Source organism: Protopterus annectens, chromosome 9.part0, assembly GCF_019279795.1.
Source record: "Protopterus annectens isolate FY-2018-M chromosome 9.part0, PAN1.0, whole genome shotgun sequence".
NCBI classification, from domain to species: domain Eukaryota; kingdom Metazoa; phylum Chordata; order Ceratodontiformes; family Protopteridae; genus Protopterus; species Protopterus annectens.
The window spans coordinates 766,455,245-766,480,675 of NC_056743.1; the positions used below are offsets into that span (position 1 = coordinate 766,455,245).

Consider the following 25,431-nt stretch of genomic DNA (forward strand, 5'->3'; position numbering starts at 1 on the left):
AAAGAATGGTTTTGTTTTAGGTTGTAGTAGTCTCCTTTTCTTGAGTGGGGTGATGCTGTATATGGTAAACCAGACTAAATCAATGCTTTATGTAGGTGTTTGCGTTTTTACAGAAAATTTGTATATTAAAACAAATGGTCTTGTTTAATCAAGAGAGCCAAATAAGCAAACAAGATTTCCCTATTAGCATGTCTTAAGTATTCGATCCATCTCTGAAGTGTTCTAATTAAGTGTGGCTTTGATATAACATTGATATGTTACAGTGAAATGTATAATGCTAACACAATTTTGTTTTGGATTTTGCAGGTTGATTCGCCTGTAAATTTGAAGCATCCCCATGATCTTGTGATCTTTATGAGACAAGAAACAACTGTTAACTACCTCAAAGAGCTGGAGGTAAATCACTTGTGTGTGCGTACTCCTATAACTTGATGCCCTATTGATCAGTACTAACATTTGCATATTCCTGTGGGAAGAAATCCAGATTTTTCAGTTGCATATCTAGGGACAAAGAAGCAGAGTTTACTTTACACTTCTGCTACAGGTCATGATATCATACTGCACTGCAGCAAGAAAAATTGTTTTTATGTTGTGTTACCAGGAATTCTAAAAACTTGTTCCATTCTTCATTTTTGTTTAGCAGAAAGTTTTCTCTTGGTAATTGATCAGTCAGCTGCATCGACACTCAAAATGATTTGAGCAGGCTTTCTGTTTTTTCCACTTGTTTACTTGCTGCCCAGTCTAGGCTTTGTACTACTAGCTGAAAATAACGTGTCCATTAGGATACTAACACTATTAACTGACTTTTTTCTTGAATAATGAATTTTTGTATAGCTGACCAGTATGAGTACTGCTAGTTGATATGGCCCCTTCAGCCTCTGTAGAGTGGATTCTAGCATTGTTACCGAATTTTGGATAGTTCCAGTCTGATTCTGACACCTAAGTAGAGAGCATTTTGGGTGGTGACCAATGGTAGAGAATATCGAACAGCTGCAAATGTCTTAAGATCTGATGTCCTTTTTCTTTCTTCCTCGCTTACAGGTCCAGATTAGATTCTGCCGCAGACTTTGGCTCCAACTCACAAGCTACTCCCTCTAGCCATAATGCCCTATGCCATCCTTATTGACCCAGGTCTTGTTTGCACATTCATAAACCAGACACAGGTTCCACACTCTTAACACTTTCAGTGGTATTGAGTTTAGATTATTCTGTATTAATAGCTTGGTTTACTATTTTTCTCTCTTGCTCTAGTTTTTGCTGAATGTCAGGGTTATTTGACTTTCTCTTTCCGTAGTATTTCATACCACTTTCTCTACTACCATTGTTGGTATTGTTTCTCTCTCTTACCCTTTTCTTGGGTGTTTCTCTCCATAGTAACTAGTTATGTTAAGTTGTCTATCTCGCCTTCATTCTTGCTGGATGGGTTCGGAGCCGATCCTCTGCTCCGACTCTGCCAATACTAAAGCTCGAGAGCTAATTCCACTGGCTCAAGGCTCCCCCGTATCCCACAATGCTAGGCGGTATCTCCTCAGATCTCGTTTGCCGCTTAGCTGATGAGGTGCTCTTTCCAACCGGCTCTGCAGGTTAGTTACTTTTATAAAAGTTTTACCAAAGTTAGACCCCTTTAAGTTAATTTTTCAGTAGTTATTACTTAATTACTTAGTTTTTTTACTACTTCCATACAAATTCCTCCCCCTTTTCTAAAAAATTTTCCAAGGGTTCTTCCCTTAGGCCCCTTCCCACCCCTCCTAGTAGTTGGAGTGAGAGTGTTTTTCTAGGGAATCTTTGTTAAATTTAGTTACTTTAATTTTAATTTTAGTGTAATCTGTGTGTTTGTGTGTGAGTGATTGCACTACTTGTATATCTTTAGATATGTCTAAAGAATCGAAGGTCTCAGGTTTTAAGAAGTGTGACTCGTGCTGCCAGAAGAGGTCTCTGACAGACGGTCACACTTCTTGGGTGTATTGCCTGGGACCTTTACACCTGCAGGACTCTTGTGCTGTCTGTCACGGTTTCAGCCCTAGAGTCCTGCAGGAACGTAAAAATTAATCTTAAGAGGCTTGTTGTAGCCTGAGGGTCCCCCAACACAGTCTGTCGGGGAAACCCAAGTCCTCCAGGCAGTTGGCTCCAGTGTCCGAGCCGTCTTCCGGAGGTTCGAAGACCGTTCAATCGGTTCAACCATTGGCTCCGGCCGGAGCCGATGATTCTAGACCTACTACATGCACTGTGTCCTCTTCTCCGGAGCCGAAACAGATAAGTGTAAGTCTGTTCCGATACTCTTGTCGGAACAGACTACTAGAAAGAGGTCCAGGTCTTCTTCTATCGGCTCCATTCATTCGGCTCCAGCCTCGCCTCTCTTGTCTGAACGGAGCCATAGGTCACACCCCTCTAGGTCTTCCAGACTTTTGGACCATGATTTGCAGAGGGTGGTGAGTAGACTTCTTAAGTCCGAGGCACTGGCCCAGATGTTACACAGCCCGACTCAACAGTTGATGGCTATCCCTGTTCCACTAGACATTCCTCCTCCGACTCTATTGAGTTCGGAGCCAGTGCTGCTCGGAGCTGAGACTGTGGGAGTGTCGGAACCGATACCTTTCCTTTTGGCGTCGTCTGCTCCGACCTCCTCCTTGGAGGGATCTCAGCGCCGGACTTCCCTCGTTGGCTCAGAGGGGGGCGAGTGGCATCGGACCCTTGTCCGACCCCGCTCTCACTCTCGGTGCTTCGGCGCTGGTTAGTTCGGCTCCATCGGCTTCGGAGCCATCGTTGTCGGTGCCGGGGGAGGTTTTCGGCTCTTCGGAGCGGAGACCTCTGGCCCTGCCTGATGGGGGTGCCTTTGAGGTCATGCGGAGCGTGTTAGAACCTGGTTCTACTCCACAGTCTGCTCCATCAGCTCCTCCATCTACAGTGCCTGCGGTGATTTCTTCTCACCCCCTTGCTTCGGACCGTAGAGAATCTGCGCCTCAAGTATCCCCAGTGGGAATTTCCTCCTCTTCCGAGGCCTCTCCTGATCTTGCAGAAGAACCCCCTAGGAAGAGACCGTGCAAGAGGAAGCACATTGACTCACCTGAGTCTGTCACCTCTGACACTGATTTGGAAGATTCTGAGGGTTCCCCTCGTTCCCCCTCTGAAGACGTCTCCTTTGCAGACAATACTAGAAATCCTGAAGCAGAGGGGGAATTGCCAGCCCTTAACCCTTCAGAGGACGAATCTGTGTACCTTGAGGCGTTTGGTTCTCGACCTTCCACCTTCTGGGTGTCCCCTCCCTTTGACCCACTCATGGAAGTGGTGGCGAGGAAGGCTTGGACGGCTCCTGACTCTGTGGAACCCACCCCTAGGAGGCCGGCCAAATTTCACTGCCCCCAAAGACTAGGAGTTTTTGTCCAAAGGTGTCTCTATGGATGCCATGGTGGTGGCTGCTGCCACCAAGAAGGAATTGGCGGATCCTTTGCTACCTGTTCATCCTCCTAATAAGGAATCTAGGACCATGGACAGGTACGGTAAGCGGATGATGTTATGTGATCCTATCTCGCCTACATTCTGACTGATGGGTTCGGAGCCGATCCCTCGGCTCCGACTCGGCACGCTTATGCTATAGAGCGAGGCCTCTAATTGGCTGAGTTATCTTTATCCCAGGATGCACCACCACTAATCCCCCAGATCTCGTTTGCTGCTTACAGAGCTTGGACGTGGTCTCAACATTGGCTGGGCCAAGTACTATATATATAGTCTTTTTTTCCTGTCAGTATTTCCTTCATTTAAACCCAAAAGCTGTTTTAACTGCTATTTTTTGTGTACGAGTGTGTTTCTTGTAGTTTCATTGAGTTTTTCATATATTTTCCTGTCAGAGAAGGTTCCGTTTTTAAGTTAGAGGGGCCTTCCCCCAGTGGTTGTGTGTGGGTCAAGTACCCGTTTGAGTTAGAGGGTCTTGACCCTCCTTGTTTCCCCTTTCTCTTTCTTACATTTCTTGTGTAAAAAAAAAAAAAAAAAAAAAAGAAGTTCTTTAGTTTAAATATTTTTCGGAGTTAGTGGCATATTTTGTTCCTGTGTATACAAACTCTTAATTTACTGTTGTCTATTTTTTGTACATTATGTCTAAAGAACATAAACCCTCCGGGTTTAAAAAGTGCACGAGGTGTGGGTTCAAAATGTCCATAACGGACGACCACTCCTCGTGCGTCTATTGTCTTGGCGCCAAACATCTGCAGGAATCGTGCAGTGTATGCCATGCGTTTTCCTCCAGAGTCCTCCAGGAGAGGAAAAACAAATTAATCCTCAAAGGATTAATCAAGCCTCCTTTTGAGGAGGCTTTGTCTTCCTCTCCGTCTCCTTCTAAAAAGAGGAAAGCGCCGGCTCCGACCAGTCAGTCGGATCCGACGGCTAAGAAGACTAAGCAGACTTCTCCATCGGCTCCACGGACTTAGGAGCCGAGGTCAGAACGGTCTGCCTCTATGCCTCCAGCCTCGACCCCTCTGGTTTCGGAGCCGCGGTCTGGGGCATCGAGGGGCGGGTCACCCTCATCGGCTCCACTGATATTGGAGCCGATAAGGGTCATCGGCTCAGACACTTCCCCCTCGGAGCCGAAGTCCTTATCGGCACCAAGGGAAATTTCCTTGAAGGTTTCCTCGGAGCCGATAATTGTTGAGTCCTTTCGGAGCCGGTCCCCGAGCCCTTCGGAGCCGATGGAGAAATCGGTTCGGGCCCGATCGGTATCCTCTATCATCCAGGATGTCTGATTCGGACATCGACAGGGTGCTCCTTTGACTCTCTTCCAGTCTCCGGTGTTCCAAAAGATGGTTTCGGCTCCAGCCCATTTGGCTTTGGAGACGATGGTCCACTCCCTTACTGTACTTCCTCCTCCAATAGCTTCGGCACCGTTGGAGCAGGTGTTGGTGGAACCAGTGGAGGTGTTAGGGTCAGGCCCGACCCTTGCTCCGACTCCGGCTCTTGGGTCGGAGTTCAGTGCACGGACTTCTTCCTTTGGCCCTGGGGAGGAGGCTTCGGGATTGATGCTTTCGGTCCCAAGTCTCCCTCTTGGTGCGTCGGCGGCGGGAGTACCGTCCACTGTCGTGGCCACTGAGGGGGGACCTTCCCAGGATTCTGGTGGTCCCGCCTTCAGGGCTATGAGGAGTGCTCTAGCCAAATCTTCATTGGCTACCTCCACAGTTTCCCCAGCTCCTTCCCTACATTTGGAGACTGGGTCGTTGGCAGTCCCCCTGTCCGCAGACAGCGGAGCCCCTGGGCCTCAGGTTACCCCCGCTGGGGTTTCTCCCCCTCCTGGAGGTCCTTCTGAAGCCTCTTCGGAAGAACCTCCCAGGAAGAAAACGTGCAAGAGGAAGCACGTTGACTCCCCTGATGAGTCTTTGACATCTGACACCGATCTCGATGATGCAGAGGGGTCCCCCAAGTCGTCCTCGGATGATGTCTCCTTTGCAGACATCCTGGAAGCCCTAAAACAACGAGGCGGCTGGCAGTCCAAACCTCCCTCTGCTGAAGAGTCGGTGTTCCTGAAGGCCTTCGGGGCTCAGCCCTCCGCCTCCTGGGTGTCTCCGCCGTTCGAGCTCTTGGATTTGATCTGTCGAAGGGCGTGGGAACACCCAGACTCTGTGGAACCAGTGCCCGCTCGTCCAAATTTCTTTCGGCGCCCCCAGATAGAGAGTTCCTTACGAAAGGTGTGGCTGTGGATGCTATGGTGGTGGCATCCGCTACCCAGCAAGATGTAGCAGAGGCTTCTACGTCCGTCCATCCTCCTAATAAGGAGTCTAGGAGCATGGATCGGTACGGTAAGCGCACCCTTAGTTCAGCGGCCTTTACTCTGAGGTCTTTGAACTACCTGACGCACTTTACGAGATTCCAGAGGGATCTGATTAAGGAGCTATCCGATACCCTCTTAGGTAACCTGCCTGAGGAGCTGGCCCAGACGGTTGGATCTCAGCTGGCTACAATGTCGTACATTTCGAACTCGTCCATGAGGCTCATTTCGTATGCGAAGGGGCGAGTAGAGTGGCGGTACAGGCATTGCTCACGGAGACAAGCCTGGCTCCGCCTGTGTCATTTCGGGAGGCCTTCAAGTCTTCATTGCCGACGCCTTTGATGGGTCCTCCTGTTTGGGCCCAAGGTGAAAGACACACTTACCCGCTGTGAACAGGAGGGTAAGACTCTGACTGCCGTAGGGGCACGATTTTCCACTCCCTTTCGGCCTTATCCCAAGGCTAAAAGAGGAGGGAAGATGTGGTTCCGTAGATCGCAGAAGTCTTACCCCTCTCAGCAGGAAGGTTCCCCCTCTAGAGGCAGAGGAGGGGGAAATTCATCAGGAAGACGCCGTCCCAGAGGCGGCAGAGGCCCCCACAACACTGGGGGCCGCGAGTCCTTTCGTGGCTCTTCAGCTTTTCATAGTCCCTGAGGGATTGCCCGACTGTGCTGCTCCAGATCACTCAGGACCGATGGGTGCTTCGAATTATCGCCGGAGGTTACTCCATCCCATTCTGTTGTCCCCCCCCCTCAGTCCAAAAGAATCCCGGACCCGCCACCCAGTCAACGGGATACCACAGCCTTAGAAATTTCAAAGCTGCTGCAAAAAGGAGTCATCCAACCGGTCCCCGCAGACCAGATCGGATTAGGGTCTTACTCTATTCTTTTTGGTGCCAAAAAAGACCGGGGACTTGAGGCCCATTTTGGACCTAAGCAACCTAAACCGTTCAGTCAAGAAGTCCAAGTTCCGAATGGTCACTTTACAAACCATTCTCCCATTGTTGGAGAAAGGTGTTTGGATGTGCTCCATAGACCTCAAGGACGCGTATTACCATATCAAAATACATCAAACGTCCAGGAGACACTTGCGCTTCAGCCTAGGAGGCAGTCATTTTCAGTTCCGTGCGCTGCCCTTTGGTCTCACCACAGCCCCCAGGGTGTTCACCAAATGCTTGGCAGTAGTGACTGCTCACTTGAGGAGTCTAAGATTCCAGGTGTTTCCGTACCTAGACGACTGGCTTCTAACTGCCACCTCCAAGCATCTACTTCTACGGAGCCTGCAAGCCACAACATCACTGGGCAATTCCCTCGGAATCACCTTCAATTGGCCAAAGTCTGTGTTACGGCCATCTCAAAGAATAAGATTCATAGGGGTAGAGATAGATTCAAACCAGATGCGGGTCTATCTACCTGCAGACAGAATTCAGACCATACAAAATCAGGTTCGAGCCTTACTCCCCAAGGTCCAAAGCCCCAGCCAGAATGGTCCTACAGCTATTGGGATCGATGTCTGCCACAGTTCTGCTAGTTCCCTTGGCAAGGTTACACATGAGAATCCTCCAGTGGCTTCTTTCAACTCAGTGGTCCTTTCAGGAACTCCCTCTCAATCATCTAATATGGATCACAGAATCTTGCAGACGGGACCTTCGCTGGTGGCTAGTGTCCTCCAATTTGGATCAGGGGCGACCCTTTGTTCTTCCTCCTCCGGCGGCCACTTTGACCACGGACGCCTCCCAGACGGGGGGGGGGGGGGGGCATTCCCTGGGCAGGTCAGTCCAGGGCAAATGGCACCCGGAAGAGACTCCTCTCCACATCAACATCCTAGAAATGAGGGCAGTACTCCTGTCCCTTCAAGCCCTTCACGATTACCTCCCTCAGGGTGTAATTGCTGTTCACTCAGACAACATGTCAGTTGTCTGGTACCTGAACAAACAGGGAGGGACCAGATCCTATCCTCTTTGCAGAGAAGCGATGAGAGTTTGGGAATGGGCAGTCTCGACCAAACGCTTCCTAGTGGCTACTCACATACCGGGCAAGTCCAATGTCATAGCCGACAGGTTGAGCAGAACCATCCTCTCTCCTCACGAATGGTCTCTGAATATGACTATTACAAGGCAGATTTTCAGCGAATGGGGAGTTCCGTGCTGCGACCTCTTCGACTCCTCTGAATGCGAAGTGCAAAGAATTTTTCTCCCTAACCCCGGCTCCGGGGAAGAGCCCTATGGACACATTAGTCCACCCTTGGCCCACCGGCCTGCTTTATGCCTTCCCTCCAGTTCCTCTCCTACCCAGGGTAATTCAAAAGGCATCTCTCTTAGGGAGCAAGATGATCTTAATTGCTCCTTACTGGCCTCATCAAGTCTGGTTTCCCTATCTTCGGAAACATGCTCTGGAAGGTCCATGGTTCCTGGACCAGGTTCCAGACCTACTGATTCATCAGTCGGGACTACTACACCAGTCCCTACACACATTAAAATTGACGGCCTGGCTCCTCCTCTTCCGACCATAGTCAGGAGGCATGCACTGGATCCAGATGTGGTGCACATATTGTCTTCAGCCCACAAGTCTGCTACGAAGAAACTGTATTCTAGCAAATGGAAAAGGTTTGCTATCTGGGCTCAACTCCGGGGCCTGGACCCCATTTCTACTCCCGTGGCAGAAGTACTCAAATTCCTGACCTCTCTTTTCAACCAAGGCTCTTCTGTTTCTACCATCAAAGTACAATTGGCAGCGATTTCTAATTTTCATGAATCCATAGACCCACCTTTAATGAGCAACAGGTTGTGTAAGACCTTCTTGAAAGGTGCTGCTCTATTAAGACCTCCGATTTCTCATCCTGCACCTCCATGGGATCTCGATATAGTATTACGTGCCTTGACTTCTTTCCCCTTTGAACCGGCAGCTACCTGTGATCTAAAGTTTCTATCATGGAAGACCGCCTTTCTAGTGGCGATTACTTCAGCCAGAAGGGTTTCAGAACATCAAGCTTTGTCAGTGAAACCCCCGTACTTGGTTTTTCATACAGACAGGGTATCCCTCAGACCAAATCCTTCTTTTGTTCCTAAAGTCTGTTCTACTTTATGCTTGCAACAGTCGTTAGAGCTCCCAGTTTTTTTCCCAAAATACTCCAATAAAGCGGAGTTTATTTTCCACACACTAGATGTCCACAGGCAGTTACGTTTTTATTTGGATAGGACCAAACAATCAAGGAAGACAGATCAGTTGTTTGTGTCCTTTGCAGAAACAAATTGGGCAACGCGGTCACAAAGGTCACTGTTGCCAAATGGATCAGGGACTGTATTACTCAAGCTTATATTTATTCTAACAAAGAGCTTTCCACCTCTGTCAAGGCTCATTCTACAAGGGCTATGGCTACTTCGGTAGCATTTCATTCTAAGCTTGCTATTGGTGACATTTGTGCTGCGGCTACATGGTCTTCCCCGCACACCTTCATTTCTCACTACAAATTAGATGTGGCATCTAGAGGACGAGCTTCATTTGGTTCCACAGTGCTCAGGAGTGTTTTCCAATGAGCCACCCGGGATTTAGGTGCTAGGGACGCTGTCCCATCAGTCAGAATGTAGGCGAGATAGGATCGCATAACATCTTTTAGTTATGTACTCACCATAACTTCAGATGTTTGGGATCCATCTACATTCTAATAACCCACCCTCCTTCCCCCTTCCTTGGAGATCAGAGGATATCAGAAGGTCCGAATCCTGTTTCATCTTGAAACATCTAACAATGTTATATAAACAAGCTGTGCATGTGTGCATGAATGCGGACAAACAAGATCTGGGGGATTAGTGGTGGTGCATCCTGGGATAAAGATAGCTCAGCCAATTAGAGGCCTCGCTCTCTAGCATAAGCGTGCCGAGTCGGAGCCGAGGGATCGGCTCCGAACCCATCAGTCAGAATGTAGGCGAGATGGATCCCAAACATCTGAAGTTATGGTGAGTACATAACTAAAAGTTTTCATCACCGACTTTCTCCATGCGTTCGCTGAATTACCTGTCATTTCACTCGTCTTTAGAGGGACTTGCTCAAGGATATGAGTGAAGTGTTGAAGGACCCATCAGCTGTGGGTTTTCAAGATAGGATGAACTCCCAGCTGGCTACCCTTAATTCAGTAGTTAACTCCTCCATGCGCCTGATTTCGTACGCGGCTGATGGAGCGAGCAGAGCCGCAGGTACAGGGGTGGCTTTACGCCGCCATGCCTAGATGCGGCTATGTAGCTTTGCGGACCCTTTCAAGGCGTCCTTCACTAACTCCCCTTTTGACGGATCATCTCTCTTTGGTCCACAAGTGAAGGATACTCTGACAAGGTGCGAGGTAGAAGGTAAGACTCTTTCTGCCGTCGGAGTCCGTTTTTCTACCCCTTCTAGGCCTTACCCCAAAGGTCAGAAGGGGGGGGAAGATGTGGTTCCGCAAACAACCACAGGGAGTCTTACCGGATGCACAGAGTAGTTTCCCCTCTAGAGGCAGAGGAGGGAACAATAATAATAGACGCCATCCTAGAGGCAGAGGAGGCCCGCAGAATCAGGGTAGTCGAGAAACCTTCTCTGATAAACCCTTTCAGCACCCCTGAGGGGTTGCCCGACTGGCCACCTTTGGAGGCAGTCGGGGGAAGATTATCTCTGTACCCAAAAACCTGGCTTTCCCTTACTCAAGACAAGTGGGTACAGTCTATCCTATCCGAAGGCAGACTCCTTTCATTCGCATCCCAAAACAGTCCGGAAAATCCCTTCCAGACGTTCCACCCAGTCAAAGGGAGCAAGCAGCACTAGAGATTTCAAAGCTGCTAGCAAAAAGAGCCATTCAACCAGTTCCAGCAGACCAACGAGGATCCGGAATTTACTCCAAATTCTTTTTGGTTCCAAAGAAAACAGGGGACTGGAGACCCATTTTGGATCTCCGCAACTTGAACAAGTTTGTCAAGAAAACAAAATTTCGGATGGTCACGCTGCAGTCCATCCTGCCCTTGCTGGGCCAGGACAACTGGATGTGCTCCATAGATCTCCAGGATGCATACTATCACATCAAAATGAACAGACGATCCAGGAGATTTCTCCGCTTCAGGCTAGGGGCCAGTCATTTTCAGTTCAGGGCCCTGCCCTTTGGTCTCACTACAGCCCCCCGAGTGTTCACCGAATGCATGGCAGTGGTCGCCGCTCATTTGAGGGTCCAGGGATTCCAGGTGTTTCCGTATTTAGACGACTGGCTCCTGGCTACCACCACCAGGCATCTACTTCTCTTAGCCACAGACTACACTTTACGAACCGGTCAGACTCTAGGCATCTCTGTAAATTACGAAAAGTCTGTCTTGTCGCCTTGTCAGTCTATTACCTTTATAGGCGCAGGATTAGACACAGTCAGTCTGTCAGCCAGACTCACAGAACAAAGAGTAGCAGACATTCACAAGCAGGTTTCTCTTCTCTTACAAAACAAGGTCAAAGTCAGACTGGTGTTGAAAGTCCTACGGATTATGGCGGCGGCTATTCCTCTCCTCCTCTTAGCCCGCTTTTACATGAGGATTCTTCAGTGGATGCTGTTCACTCAGTGGTCCTTTCAACTTCTACCAATGTCCCACACTATCAGCATTACTCAGTCATGCAGGAATCATCTTCTCTGGTGGGTCACATCTCCCCAACTTTTTCTAGGGAGACCCTTCATTCCCCCGGCTGCAACTCTGACAACGGACACCTCCCTGATTGGGTGGGGGGGCATTACCAGGGCAGGACAGTCCAGGGCGCGTGGCAGCCGATAGAGTGCCACTTGCACATAAATGTTCTAGAGATGAGAGCAGTGCTTCTGGCGTTGCAAGCCCTCCAAGACTCTCTTCCCAAGGGAACTATAGCAATTCAGATGGACAATATGTCCGTAGTGTGGTACATCAACAAGCAAGGCAGAACCAAATCTTACCCCTTATGTCGAGAAGCACTCAGACTGTGGCAATGGGAGATCTCTTCTCAGCGCTTCCTGATAGCAACGCACATTCCCAGCAAGTCCAGTGTGATAGCAGACAGATTGAGCAGAGCAATCCTCATGCCTCACGAGTGGTCTCTGAAGAAATCAGTGTTGGAAGAAGTTTTTCGAACTTGGGGCCAACCTTACTGCGATCTTTTTGCCACTCCCCAAAACAGCAAGTGTGCCGATTTTCTTCACTCTTTCCCCTACCAGGTCATCCCATCAGAGACGCTCTAGCTCACGATTGGCCTCCGGGACTTCTGTATGCCTTTCCCCCCTTCCCACTGATACCTCAGCTGATTCGGAAAGCCATTGCTCTGAAGGCCTTAATGATCCTCATTGCCCCTTATTGGCCTCGACAAGTTTGGTTTCCCTTTCTTCATCGTTACCTTTTGGCGCAACCATGGCATCTGGACCCAGTTCCAGATCTCTTGATCCATCAATCGGGTCAACTGCACCAATCCCTTTCTTCTCTGAACCTCACAGTGTGGTTCCTCCAATTCCAACCTTAGCCAGGCTTCCCTTAATATCTCACTCCGATATTTTGATAGCTTCTCATAAGTCTTCTACCCGGAAGATTTATAGCAGCAAATGGAAACGTTTCTCTTTATGGGCAGTGTCCAGGGAAATAGACCCCTTTACTGCACCTATTCAGTCCATTCTTGATTTTCCTAGCTGAGCTTTTCCAAGCAGGCTCTTCTCCTTCTCCTATCAGGGTTCAATTGGCGGCTATATCTAATTTTCATGTGGGAGTGTCAGAGTCTACTATTATGTCCCACAAACTCTGTAAAGCCTTTTTGAAAGGAGTTTTTCTTAAGCCCCCTGTCAAGGATCCACCTCCTCCATGGGAGCTGAACTTGGTTCTAGAATCTTTGATTCTACCCCCCATTTGAACCTGCAGCTTCATGTTCTATGAAGTTGTTGTTTTGGAAAACACTTTTTCTAATAGCCATCACTTCGGCTAGAAGGGTTTCGGAACTTCATGCTCTATGCTGTCTTCCTCCATATCTAATTTTTCACAAAGATAGAGTATCCTTGCGTACCAATCCATCCTTTTTGCCCAAAGTGGCCTCTCAAGCAAATCTGAATCAAACTATTGATCTTCCCGTTTTTTTCCCCCGATTATGGCAACAGGTCAGAACAAAAATTGCACTCTTTAGATGTTAATCGCCAACTAAGGTATTATTTAGACAGGACTAAACAGTTTAGAAAAACAGACCAACTGTTTGTTTCATATGCGGAAGGCAAGATGGGTCTTCCAGTCTCTAAAGTGTCACTTTCGAGATGGCTTACTTCTACGATTACCTTTATTTATGAGATCAGACACCAACAATTGCCCTCGAAGCCTAGAGCTCACCCTACAAGTGCCTTGGCCACATCCATAGCCTTTCAAGATAGGCTTCCTATTGATTCTATTTGCTCAGCAGCTACTTGGGCTTCACCTCATACATTCATTTCTCATTACAAGTTGGACATAGCCTCCAGAGACCGTGCCAACTTTGGTTCCACTGTTCTCAAGAGTCTGTTCCGATAGGCCACCCGGGACAAGGTGCTAGGGACACGGTCCCATCCAGCAAGAATGAAGGCGAGATAGACATCTTAACATTTAAGAAGTTATGTACCTACCATAACGTTCCATGTTAGTTGTCTTCTTCTCGCCTTCTTTTTTGCGTCCCACCCTCCTTCCCCCCCCTAGCTTGGACAGACCTAGAGGAGATTGTTTTGTGACCTTTTCTAATCCTTTTCTCCAACGCTTTACCACCTCTATATTTCCTCTGTTAGGTGTATGTCACCTCACAGTCAGCCCTATAGAGGTGTGTTACCCTTCTCCATGTTATGGAGCTTTTTTCTTGCTTGGCCTAGCTTCAAACGAGATCTGAGGAGTTACCGCCTAGCATTGTGGGATATGGGGGAGCCTCGAGCCGGTGGAATTAGCTCTCGAGCTTTAGTATTGGCAGTGGGCCGAGGATCGGCTCCGAACCCATCCAGCAAGAAAGAAGGTGAGAAGAAGACAACTAACATGGAACGTTATGGTAGATACATAACTTCTTATTTTCCTCTATTTAGTTGAAAAAAAAAAAAAGTGCTTAACCGGTTTATTTTTTGTAGTGTGTTTTTTTTTTTCACTAAAGAAATCATGTCTGACAAAGCCACAGGCTTTAAGGAATGTACTCCGATGTCCACAAGGAGTGTGTATTAATTAGGAGCTGTGCACTTGTACATATCATGCAGAACATGCTCCACGTTTAACCCAAGAGCCCTGGCCAACCGAAAGAAAAAGGTTATTTTAAGAGGTGGTCATATTTCCTCTTCCATTCCAGGGGTCAAATCCCTGGTAAACCTAGTAAGTTTGCTCCTCTGGTGCACTAAAAATGTTTTCACTTTGTCTTCTAGGTCTTCAGAGCAGCCAACAAAGACGATAAAACTCTTGGATTCGACACTTCTGCATCTCGAGACATTATACATTTGGATCCTAAAGCTTCAACTCCTGCTGTTGTAAGTCCAACAGCTACCCCCTCAGATCCTAAGTTATCAGATCCGAAGGTGGGCACTTCCTTTAGGAGTGCTACTGCACAGTGTGTTGTGAAGCCAATTTCGCTCACTCTGCCTGCTTAGCTCCTCCAAACACCATTGAAGCATTCAGGGCCCCCTTCCACCTCTTCCTGCAAGTCCTCCAGAAGCTTGTTGGAAGCAGATTTGGATAGGATGATGCAAACGTTTCTCAGTGTTAAGATCCAGATGGGTGTCTTATAAACTCCATCCTCTATCGGTGACTCTCCGTGAGTGTGCTTATTTACGTCTGACTATTGTCCTCTTCTCCGATCTGTCCTGCAGTTATGAAGCCCAAGGGTAAGAGAACCCTGAGAGGATTGGTGTTGGATTAGAGGAAAGATTCTTCCACCACTCGGACTATTTCCCAGACCGGCTTTAAGACCCAGTCAGATCCAGAGTTACCAGAGCAGAACCAAAGTGTCTGTGTTGGGACTTGAGGTAAGTTTGGCTTCAGTTTTGTTGGATCCATCTCTTCCCCTTGGAGCTTCAGATCTGATTCTTCCCTCGAGGCCGTCTCTGGAGGTAGTCTAGATCTATCTTTGGCAGCTTCAGCTCAGAGAGAACAGGTTGGGGCTTCTTCTCCTGGTCTCTTTCACTTTCAGCTAGTGGAAAGGGCTTTTTCTCTCCAGAGAACAGTCTTACATTTGGGATCCTGCGTCTTTCTCTCATTTTGTTCTGAGCTCTGAGTCTGTCAGTCAGACCTAATCCACAGCGACAGCCAGTTCCAGTAAGTATCCAACCAGTTTCAGTGGAGGAACTTGCCCTCTCTCTTCTGGCAGCTTTCTAGAACATCCTGTGGAAGAGATGCCCTGGAAGAGAAAGTGTAAGAGGCACATAAATTCCCCTAGAGTCTTTCTCACAGAAGACTGAATTTGATGGAGAGGGCTACTCCAGGTTACCACCCAATGACATCTCCTTTGGAGATGTTGTAGAGATCTTGAAACGGGTGGCTGGTTTTCCCAAACTTTTTCCTGAAGAATTGGTGTTCGTGGAGGCACTTGGTTTTGGCCCTTGGTTTTGGCCTGTTTAAGTTTTGGATACCCCCCTCCGGCGGAGGAACTTGATAATTTGATTTCCTGCTGGGCATAGGAGCCTGATACTGTTGAGCCCATCCCCAAGTTCCATGACAGCTTTTTGGCCTCGGCTGCAAGCAGAACCCACTGGAGCAAAGGAGTCCCAGTTTGATGCTACAGTGGTGGCAGCAACCACAAAGAAAATAACTCTGTTCAGCTAGCTTTCTGTCCATCCACCTAACTGGGAGTCCAGAACATTGGACAGATTTGGAAAGTGAGTGTTTACCTTGGCTATTTTTGCTCTGAGGTCACTTAATTATCTGGCACACTTTTACTAGGCTTCAGAGAGATTTGACTAAACAACTGTCAAATACTGTCAGTCAGTGTCTGCTGAGGATTTCTAAAGGACCACCTCTCAAGTGGCCACTCTTTAACCTCAAAGCATCTGAAATAGATACTCTCACACAGCTGAAGGGACCTTATGAGCAGCCAGTTCAGGCACTGCCATAAGGAAACAAGCCTGAGTGCAGCTGTGTGACTTTGCAGAGCCCTTTAAGATGTATTTTCTTAATGCTCCATTTGACTGTACTTCCTTGTTTGGACCTTCATTGAAAGATGTGCTTTCCTGCAGTGAACAAGGAAAGACCCTGTCTGCCGTGGGAATAAAGTTTTCTATGCCTCAACAGACCACCTCTTGGAACCAGAGAGGGGGTAAGAAAATGTGGTTCCAGGATTCACTCGAGGATGATTCCTCCAGAGGTAGAGGGGAAAATTATAGTGGTAGACATTACCCTGGATGCAGAGGAGCCCCTCGGAGGTAGGGGGAGCAATTTAATAGTGGACGTCACCCTGGATGCAGAGAGGGCCCTCAGAACAAGGGCTTTAGAAATTATTTTCCAGATGGGCCCTTTCAGTGCTCCTTAAGTGCTGCCCGACTCTCCATCTCTGGAGGCAGTCTGGGGGTGGGGTGTCTGTTCTTGTTAGCACCTAGATACCTGGGCAAACATCACAAGAGATTGATAGGTGCAAAGAATCATATCCAGGGGTTATTGCATACCATTTTCCCTTCCTCATCTTCACAAGAAGAAACTTCCTAACATTCCACTCAGAGGATGGACAATGGGACAAGAAATACAAAAGCTGCTACAAAGTAGTCCAGAAGGTCCCACCTGACTAGATAAGATTTGGAACTTTTTCACACTCCTTAGTGTCGAAGTCCTTTCTGCCTTTTCTGCACAAGAATGATTGGATGTGCTCAGTACATGTCTTGAAGATCTACGATCATATCAAAATAGACTATCCAGAAGACCTCTCCACTTTTTGGCTGGGAGCCAGTCATTACCAGTTAAGAGTTCTGCCCTTTGGATTCTGCACAGTTCCCAGGGTGTTTACCAAATGCATGGCAGTAGTTGCAGCTCACTTGAGACTGAAGGGATTTCAGGTGTTTCCATATGTAGATGGCTTTCTCCTAACTACCACATCCTAGCTCTAAACTGGTGCAAGTTGTGATTGGGCAAGATATACTGCAATGCCCAAAGTGTCAAAAATCTGGAGAGACCAACTGGTGGCATGATGAAGTTGATGCTTGGAATTAATTAGGATAGTTTTGAACACACCAACATAGAAGTAATGCGGTGGAGAGGCAATGATGCCATCAGAATCCAGGTTCAGGCTATCCTTTCCCATTCATCTCCTCCAGCAAGGTTAGTGCTTAAAGCACTTGGTATTATGGCAGCTGACACCAACCCATCTCTAGCATGCTTCTTTATGTGGGCTCTGCAATAGACTCTAGCTGTGCAGTGGTCCAGTATGTATCACCGCCTATATTTTCAAGTAAATATCACCCTGATATGCAAGCAGTACATTTGCTGGTGAATACAATGAATGTTTTTCTGGGCGTGCCCTCTGTTCTACTGAACCCAGTAGCCACAGTGACCACTGACACTTTACAGGTGGGGTGGCGTTTTCTTGGGGAAACGCTGTGCAAGGCATGTGGTCCAAGAGGCCAAGTTGCATATTAGTGTCCTAGACATGAGAGCAGTCTTAGTGTTGTAGGAATTTATAAGATGCTCTTCCCTTGGGGACTACAGCAATTCAGACCGACATGTCTGTAATCTGGTACATCATCAAGCAATGAGGAAACTATTCTTAACCCCTTTGCAGCGAGGCCTTGAGGGTTTCTGAAATGGGTGAGCTCATCGGACTGCTTTCTAATTGTGATGCACATCCTGGATAAAACCAGCATGCTTGCAGACAAACTAAGCAGATCAATTCTTATGCCTCATGAGTGGTCGTTCAATCATTTGGTAGCGAATATGATCTCCAGGCTTTAAGTCGCAGCAAGGTTGGCCCATTTGCCGCCACTCTCAACAAGTGCAGCAAGTACTTTGCTCTGAGATCTCCTCAGGAGGAGTCACCGAGAGGTGCTCTTTCATGCTTGAGTGTCTGGTCTCTTTTGATAACCCCCCCCCCCCCGATTCCAGGGTTTTTTTCAGAAAACAAGCAGGCTGAAGAGCTTGGTAATCCTCATTTTCCCCTTGTGGCCTTTGTAAGTATGGTTCCCCTTTCTACGGTCTTGCCTCAGTCCCCATGGATACTGGAGACTACTCAGGATTTCCCCCTCACCTGTTGGGGGTTCAATGCCCCCAACATTCAGGCCATCAATCTGACCTCATGGTTCTCCACTTCCAGTAAAAGTTACAGTTGAGGCAGTTTTACTCCAGCTTGTGACATATATTTTGGCTTCGCAAAGGAGTCTTCCAGAAAAGTTTGTAAGTGGAATGGAAAAGCTTCCCTGGGCGTTAGATAAGGAGATTGATATTTTTTTGCACCATTTTCAGATATTCATTTCTTGACAACTCTCTCCAAAGTTGGGGCTAGTTTCACTACAGTTAAACTTTAGTTGGCAGTGTAAAATATGTGAAGGCTGCCAGCCTAGCTAGATAACATTTTGTAGATATGTTGATGCCTTTGTAAATAGGAATAAAAGCCGTACGCTTGTTCTCTTAAATGCGAGAAGACTGCATTGGATGTTGAACTGCAAAAATGTAACTGTGCACTCTGCTGCAAGAAAGCTTATAAGTCAAGCATTTTGACTGTTTGCTCTCAGGGCTCGGAGCTGTGGTGTCTGAACGAGCAAATTCTTTCTATTGTTTTGAGACCAGAGTTAATTGCTAGATTTTACATATAATGTCTTTAATTGCTGTCATTTCCTGACCCAGGTGCAAGCTTACTAAGAAATGTAAATGTAGAGTTTGTTAGCCTGGGAAACCAGAGAATTGTTAATGATGTAATCTAACCCACCAGTCTGACAAAACAATGAAGGAAACCACCAGCAGTAGCGAAAAACAGTTTAACATCACTTTTCGTTTCACAAGACTTCTAAGTCTTCTGAGACGAAAGTGATTAACTGTTTTTCGCTACTGCTGGTGGTTTCCTTCATTGTTAGGCCAGACTGGTGGTTTGGTTTTTTAGTATTTATTGCTGCTTCATGCTTGGGACTGTTTTCTTTCTTAATAATGTAACCTAAAATGAGTCGGCAGGATGTATCCTCAATTAAAGGGACTTTCTCCGAGACAGGTCATATTGAATTTTGTCTAAAGGTGACAACTCACCAGTACTCTGCTTTGCTCTATATGCAAGTTTATTTAGAACTATGATTACTCTTAGATATAGATAGAAAATAAGTTTAGTCTAGGTGTTTTTCTGTATTGATGACAGAACTATTGTACTGTGTTTCAAGCATTTTCCTGTGATCTCTGAATTCAAGCATTTTCCTGTGATCTCTGAACTCTTGACTAGCACTGTGTAGTAAGTATTTGTCTTGTGTTTTTTTTATTTAATATTTTAGACCTTTCAACTGTGGCTGTTTTGTGTAGGGATAATTTAAGTGATCCTGGCCAAGCCACTCCAATAGCTTTAGCTCTGGGTCACATTTACTATTTGGATAATGCACAGTAATTGGACACCCTTTGGTAAGGGCCTTTTTAGTAGCTGCTATTGGTGGTTGGCAGCTGGTACTACCTTATTAACTGGCAGGATGGGACGTAGCTGGAGAACCTGTGCCAGCCTTCCCCATGAGTGTCTGTGTGTTTGCATATAACTCGTATCTTTGTGTGTGTCAACTGGTTGGACAGAGGGTGCTGGAGGTTTTAGCTTGACCACTAGGCTGAGAACTGTACCTTTTATAGCTGTGTCAATGGGAAGTCTTATTGGGTAGCTGGAGAGAAAGGGAGAAACCAGCCCCAGACTGACTGACTGTCTTCTCTTAAGGGAAGTTGTACTTTACTGTGTGTGTATTTATTATCCTTCCCAATGTGGATGCCCCTCACTGGTGTTGGTGGTGAGGATTGAGGCTCCTTGATCACTGGGCCAGTGCATGGGCGTCACAGGCAGCAGTTTCAAATTTCCACACAAAATAAATCCTTTATCCTTGACTTCCTCTAGATTGTGTAAACTTTTTTTATGAAAGTAATTTTTCTTCTGAGGCACTCATTAAAGAATTCTTCACTGCCTTGGGATCTTGGTGTTTGGCCATAGTTCCAAGTTTCAGCCCTTTTTTTTTTTCTGTATGACCATATCTGTTTTTTCTGCTATTGCGAAGTAGGGCAGCAAATTGAATCTGAGGTAATAAGGATGGAGTAGAGCATTGAGGGTAGAGGGGAGGAGCTCGAGAGTTGGATCCAAAGTCTGGCAAATGCGACAAGAGTCTAATCCAGACCCATAAGTGAGGAAGAATAAAAATTGACAACCATAAATGCCTAGTTATGGTGAGTACACAGCTTATATTTTCCATTACTGGAAGTATGGGTTAGCATATGCTAAAACTTTTCTCCTTGCATGTCTTTGATTTCTCCTAAGACAGGCAGCAGTAGGAGGCTGAGGTTTTGGTTGCTGGAAACAGTTTATGAATACAGATGGTGTCCACATAAGAATGTTACCAAGTCCAAGAGGTTCTTAGGACTGTTGGACCCCTTGCAAGCATTTTACCTACGATTGTCTGTTTCTCGTGGATCTACCTTACAATGTTGACAGGCATAATATCAAACCCTCTTGATTCGAAGGGGCATGATGTTGAAAGCTAAACAAAGTCAAACGTCTGAAGATAACAAAGTGCATTTGGTTTGGTTGTGCTAGATTGCAGTGCAGCAGGGGTTGGGACTACCCATTTTCAACTGTAGTGTAATCTGAGTTAGTGTGTGTTAGCTGGTGATTTGTAGGGTACAGAAGAGCATGTCCCGCTTGCAAAAATATCTTTTATTGTTCAGATATTCAGCTTTTTGCACTTTCTATATTGTGCGTTTGAAGTGGGTTCAATGTTAACACTAACAATTTTTGAAAAGTTGATTTTCTAATACAGATCCATTTTCCTTCAGTCACTAGTTTATTGCCCTAGAAGTGCAACTCCTCTTAACCACCCCCCAATCACAAAATTTTAATTGTATAAATAATTTTAATTTGCTAAATATTTGAAAATAAATGTTTGTAAATAAATGATCACCTTTGTAAATGGTGTATTTTGTGCCAGTCATTGCATGACTTTAGGTCAGGCTTCATCACCCATTCTTTTGTGTTGTGGGTTACAAACTTTTTAGTATGGATTACGGTCTTGTAGCAGTACATAAGTTTAACCAAAACAGCACACTAATAAAATGCACAAGCTTATCTTTACCAGCTGAAGCAGTCATCTAGATCCAAAGTTCTTGCTGGTCACACTACACTAGTATAGTATTGGCAGCTTACTATTTTTGTGAAACCTCAACAGCCAGCCTCATGTAGAGCTCAGTCTTTTTGGACCAGTTCAGTCTTGTTCTGTGTATGCATCAGTGGTCATCTTTCTTACTTGCTTTGAACTGTATCCTCTGTACTGATGGTATGACTTGTCTTTGTATCTTCTTCTTCTTTCTGCTTTTTCCCAGTTAGGGGTTGCCACAGTGGATCACCTGTCTGCTCATGATTGGCAGTAGAGTTTTATGGTGTCGAGTTGCCAGCCCAGTGTCCAACCTTCCACAGAAGGCACATACACATGCACTCACGCCTTGGGCCAATTTAGTGTCCAGTCCACCTACAGCATGTCTTTGGGATGTGGGCGGAAACCCACAAGATCACAGGGAGGACATGCAGACTTTGCACAGAAGGCACCCCAGCTGAGGATCGAGCCGGAGAACCTCTTAATGTGAGGTGGCAACGTTAACTGCTGCACCACCACGGCCACTGAAGACTGTATATTGTGCATAATAGTACTTTGTGTGTGTTTTTCTTTTCCTGACTTTGGCTGTGGCCATGGCTGAAAAGGGAAGCTGGAGTACCTCGCCTACCCAATTAATTGTCTCACTATTTTTCAAAGGCTCAGCTATGATGTTTAATCTTTTGATTGAAATAATGATCTAGGTGAAGTTGGCATTCCTTTGTCCCTTCTGCTGTGGTGTTCCTTCCCTCAGGTAGTTAGAGATTTAGATAAACTATAAAGAAAATAAGTAGACAAGTCTTATCTTAAACTCTGGATATTTCATTGATTGCTATACTCTCTAACATTGTGTGGCAGATGTAAGAAAGAAATAGTGAGATGCTTATTTATAATGGAAATACACTCTTGGGGACATTGATTCCCCCATCATCCCCGCATACTGAAGTCTTGCACAAGCACCTAATTCTAATATTTTAAAACAAAATCTTGGTTGTAAAGTAGTGGTTCATCTTATTTTTTCATAATAAATCGTAGGCTTTTCCTGCTACTGTGTGGTTCCAAGAAGAATTGCATTCCATTCCTTAACCAGTTGGTTTGGCTCATTGTTTAAGTTGAAGTCAGATTTTTATAATCTTGAACTCGTATAGCAGGGATATTGGTTAAACTCTAATGAACTGGGTAATTGCTAACTGATCCAGAGCATGTATCGCATAAGAAATCTCTTCCCTTCTGTGCCATTGACAGCCGGTATTTGTTGAGAATACCTGTTGTACTGCTGTCAGTTCCATAATTGTAAGTATTTACCGCTTTCTCAGTAGCCCATTTCATGATTCTGTTGTGGAGATGGTTGTAATGGAGGCAAACGGGCTGGGTTAACATCTTCAACCCTTCACTTGCAGCCAAAAGCTCTTCATAGGTGAGGACAGAGGCAAGAACTGACCTATAATTTCAGAGCTTGATTTCAGTGAAGATGAGGGCTTGTTACAATGCTTGCGATACCTGCAAACAGGGTGCATCAGTAAAAGTAAGTCTCCTGATCTCTTCTACCAGCATTGGTGATGGACCTTAGCTTCCCTCTTGAAACCCCCGCCCCGCTCCCATCCACTATGGAAAGTTTGTTTTTAACTAGAGAAACCAGTCTCAGATTTATAAAGTGCTGGTTTTCATTGTACTTGCTTTGCACTTGGCAACTAATCTCCAGTTCATGCTGGAATCTGTTGTTTTAGGCTAGGAGGATAACTTTGAAAGCAACATGGCACTCCGTCTCTAGACTATGCTTAACTGGGATATTCTAGTTGTGGAAATTTAGTGGAGGAAACTAAGAATCACTGGCATAGTCCTACACTGACAAGCTGCTTAATGTATTTGACTTGATGCTATTTATGACCCCCCCCCCAATCTTTGCTCATGAGTTAGAGGGACCAAATGCTTTACAACAGCAATGGGAGCCAACGGTGCTGCAACACTTCTCACAAGATATCCTGACATGTGAGATTGTATGCTGCCGCCTTTCTGGTAATAGAAAACTTTAAGAAATACTGGGAAGGTCCTGCAAGACCTACAGTGTGTACAAGGGCAAAATATTGGTACACAGTTGAGAGCCAGGATGCTGTTAATCTACCTGAAACGGAAGATGAGCTGGGTCTGGTCAGTTTTCCTTTCCTGCTGGGGCTTGGGGCCAGCAGGTATTGGGTTACTTGGTACTTATAACTGACTACCACATTACAGCCTTTTACCCACAGTTTATTGCATCCCTTTCCAGGTCTTTCAACTTGCATGGGTACAGTCACACTCTTCACCTCTCTGAGGTTACTCATTGGTATTTGAGTTTATTTGAGTTAATTTGATGGTGTTGGGTGCATTACCAGATTTACATTTTTCAACTTTACCTTTTCAGTTTCTTAATATCTCTAGTTTGACAGTGTTCTTGTGTAAATCTGACTCCCTGCTCCATTCATTAACCTTCTTCGCTTACATTCTTTGGATGTCCTTAAAGGATGCATCTGCAGTCGTAACATATGGGTTGTCCTGCCTCAGGCAGCCCATCGGTCGGCTGGATTCCAAAGTCTGGGTCTGGCCTCGGCTGATGTCACACTTTCCCCGACGTCAGAGCTTCTGGGGTATAAAGGCATCAGCCGACGCCATTTTCCTCGGTCTTTCTTGCCGCGGTGCCGAAGCAGAAGCTGTTCGCAAGTGCGGTCGGTCAGATCCAGAGATTTCAGCTACGAAGACTTGAAAAAGCTAAGTACCCCGTTGGGGACTCTTTCTTGCCTCAGCCGATGTCAGACAAAGTAAATAATTGTTTAACTTGTGGGAAACAAATACCTCATAAGGATTTCCATTCTTACTGCCTTCCTTGCTTAGGCCCAGACCACGACGTATCAGCTTGTTTAGCCTGTGCCTCCTTCAACCGACCGACTCTTAGACGTCGGTCGGAGTTTGCAGAAGAATTTTTCGGATCCGCTTTTGCATATAAAATGCCGTCTGAGACCCCGACTACGCATTTGGCCAAAAAATGCAGGGAAAAGGACCGACACTCGCGGCCCGCGGTTTTGGCTGAAACCACGGCTAGGCCTACCGCGAGTGTCTCTGTTTCGGCTAAAACCGAGCCCTCTGTTCTTATTACGACAGAAACCATACCTCCGACAACCGAGGCCAGAGAGGCCCCGGCCGAGGCGGCTTCAGAAATACCTACCGAAGCTAGCGCTCAAGATTTGTCCGACACCATTCCATTGGACATTTCTACACCTGCACGTGGGGCAGCTAGGCCCCCAGCTTCTATGTCTATTAAGGCCTTCTCCAGGGCTAAAGCTGCCAAACTTTCAAAAGCTTTACCTGCCACATCTACTTCTCAGAGGCCTTCCTCAAGTTCTCAGATTCTCAGTCTTGCTGAGGACCTTGTATCCTTGATTAGGGGTTCCCAACCTCACCCAGACAGGGCCCCCCAACCTCCACCAGACAAAAGGCTTAGGACTGAACCCTCCGAACCTCTCTCCTCTGATTACTCCTCGGATGGATCTGATTTGTCAGACCATCAGGAAGGGGCCTATTCCCCTTATGAGGATTCAGATGCTAAGATTCTATTCCTTCGGCCTCCCCTCCTGAAGAATTTTCCTTTGGGGAGACCTTGCACTCTGAGGGAACACTTTCAATGGCAGGGTCAGGATTTTTCTGATTCTAGAAAAAGATTAAGGACTTCCTTACATTTGCCCCAGCATAGGCCCTTAGCCATACCACCAGTGCTAACTGTAATTGATGATGTGTATAATGATGTTAGTTCTGCACCTGATTCTCTTCCCCCGGCCCCTGCCAAACCTGACCGATATTACAGGGTCCTGGATTCTCACTTCCACCTGTATAAAGCCCATGCTGCAGACCCAGAAACTATTTCACAGGGCCCAAAAGGTGTTGCAGCTGCCACTGCCAAAAATCCCCTACCCTCTGATAGAGAGTCTAGAGCATTAGAGAGATGGGGTAAAAAGCTTTATAAATCTGCTACTCTTTCTGCCAGGGCATTAAACTGTCAATTCCATATGATACAGTACCAAGAATATTTGTTAGATCAGCTGAATAAGAAGCTTTCTTCTCCTGAACCTTTAGACCGTAAATCCCTTCAGGATTTGGTACATAACTCTCAGCAGGTCAGTAATCATTTCTTAAAATGTGGCTATGATGCACTGGAGGCTTCATTTAGATCAGCTATGACTTGGGCAGTAATTCGTAGGCATGCCTGGCTTAAAAGAGCAATCCCTGCCAGACCATGTCAAGGCTAAGCTCCTAGATGCTACAATGGAGAAACAAAGTTTATTTGACTCCCCTGCACAGGAGATTCTAAAGAAAGTGGAAGAAAAAGCAAAATCTGTGCAAACAGTAAAGGAATTTCTACAGGTCCAACCTCCGAGGTTCAGCAGAAACTGGCCTTCCAAGAATTGGTCCTTTCCAGACACCTCCAGAGCACGGAG

The 25,431-nt window shown here is 46.4% G+C and overlaps 1 protein-coding gene across 2 annotated transcripts in view; it reads left to right on the forward strand.

Moving 5' to 3' along the window:
• The window catches only part of TTC17 (tetratricopeptide repeat domain 17), a 3,338,929-nt gene that overhangs the window by 138,121 nt on the left and 3,175,377 nt on the right, over positions 1-25,431 (forward strand). For both annotated transcript variants that reach the window (XM_044083397.1, XM_044083398.1), the window contains exon 2: positions 307-396. In XM_044083397.1, coding sequence (XP_043939332.1) covers positions 307-396 — 90 coding nt within the window. The remainder of the gene's footprint in view (positions 1-306; positions 397-25,431) is intronic.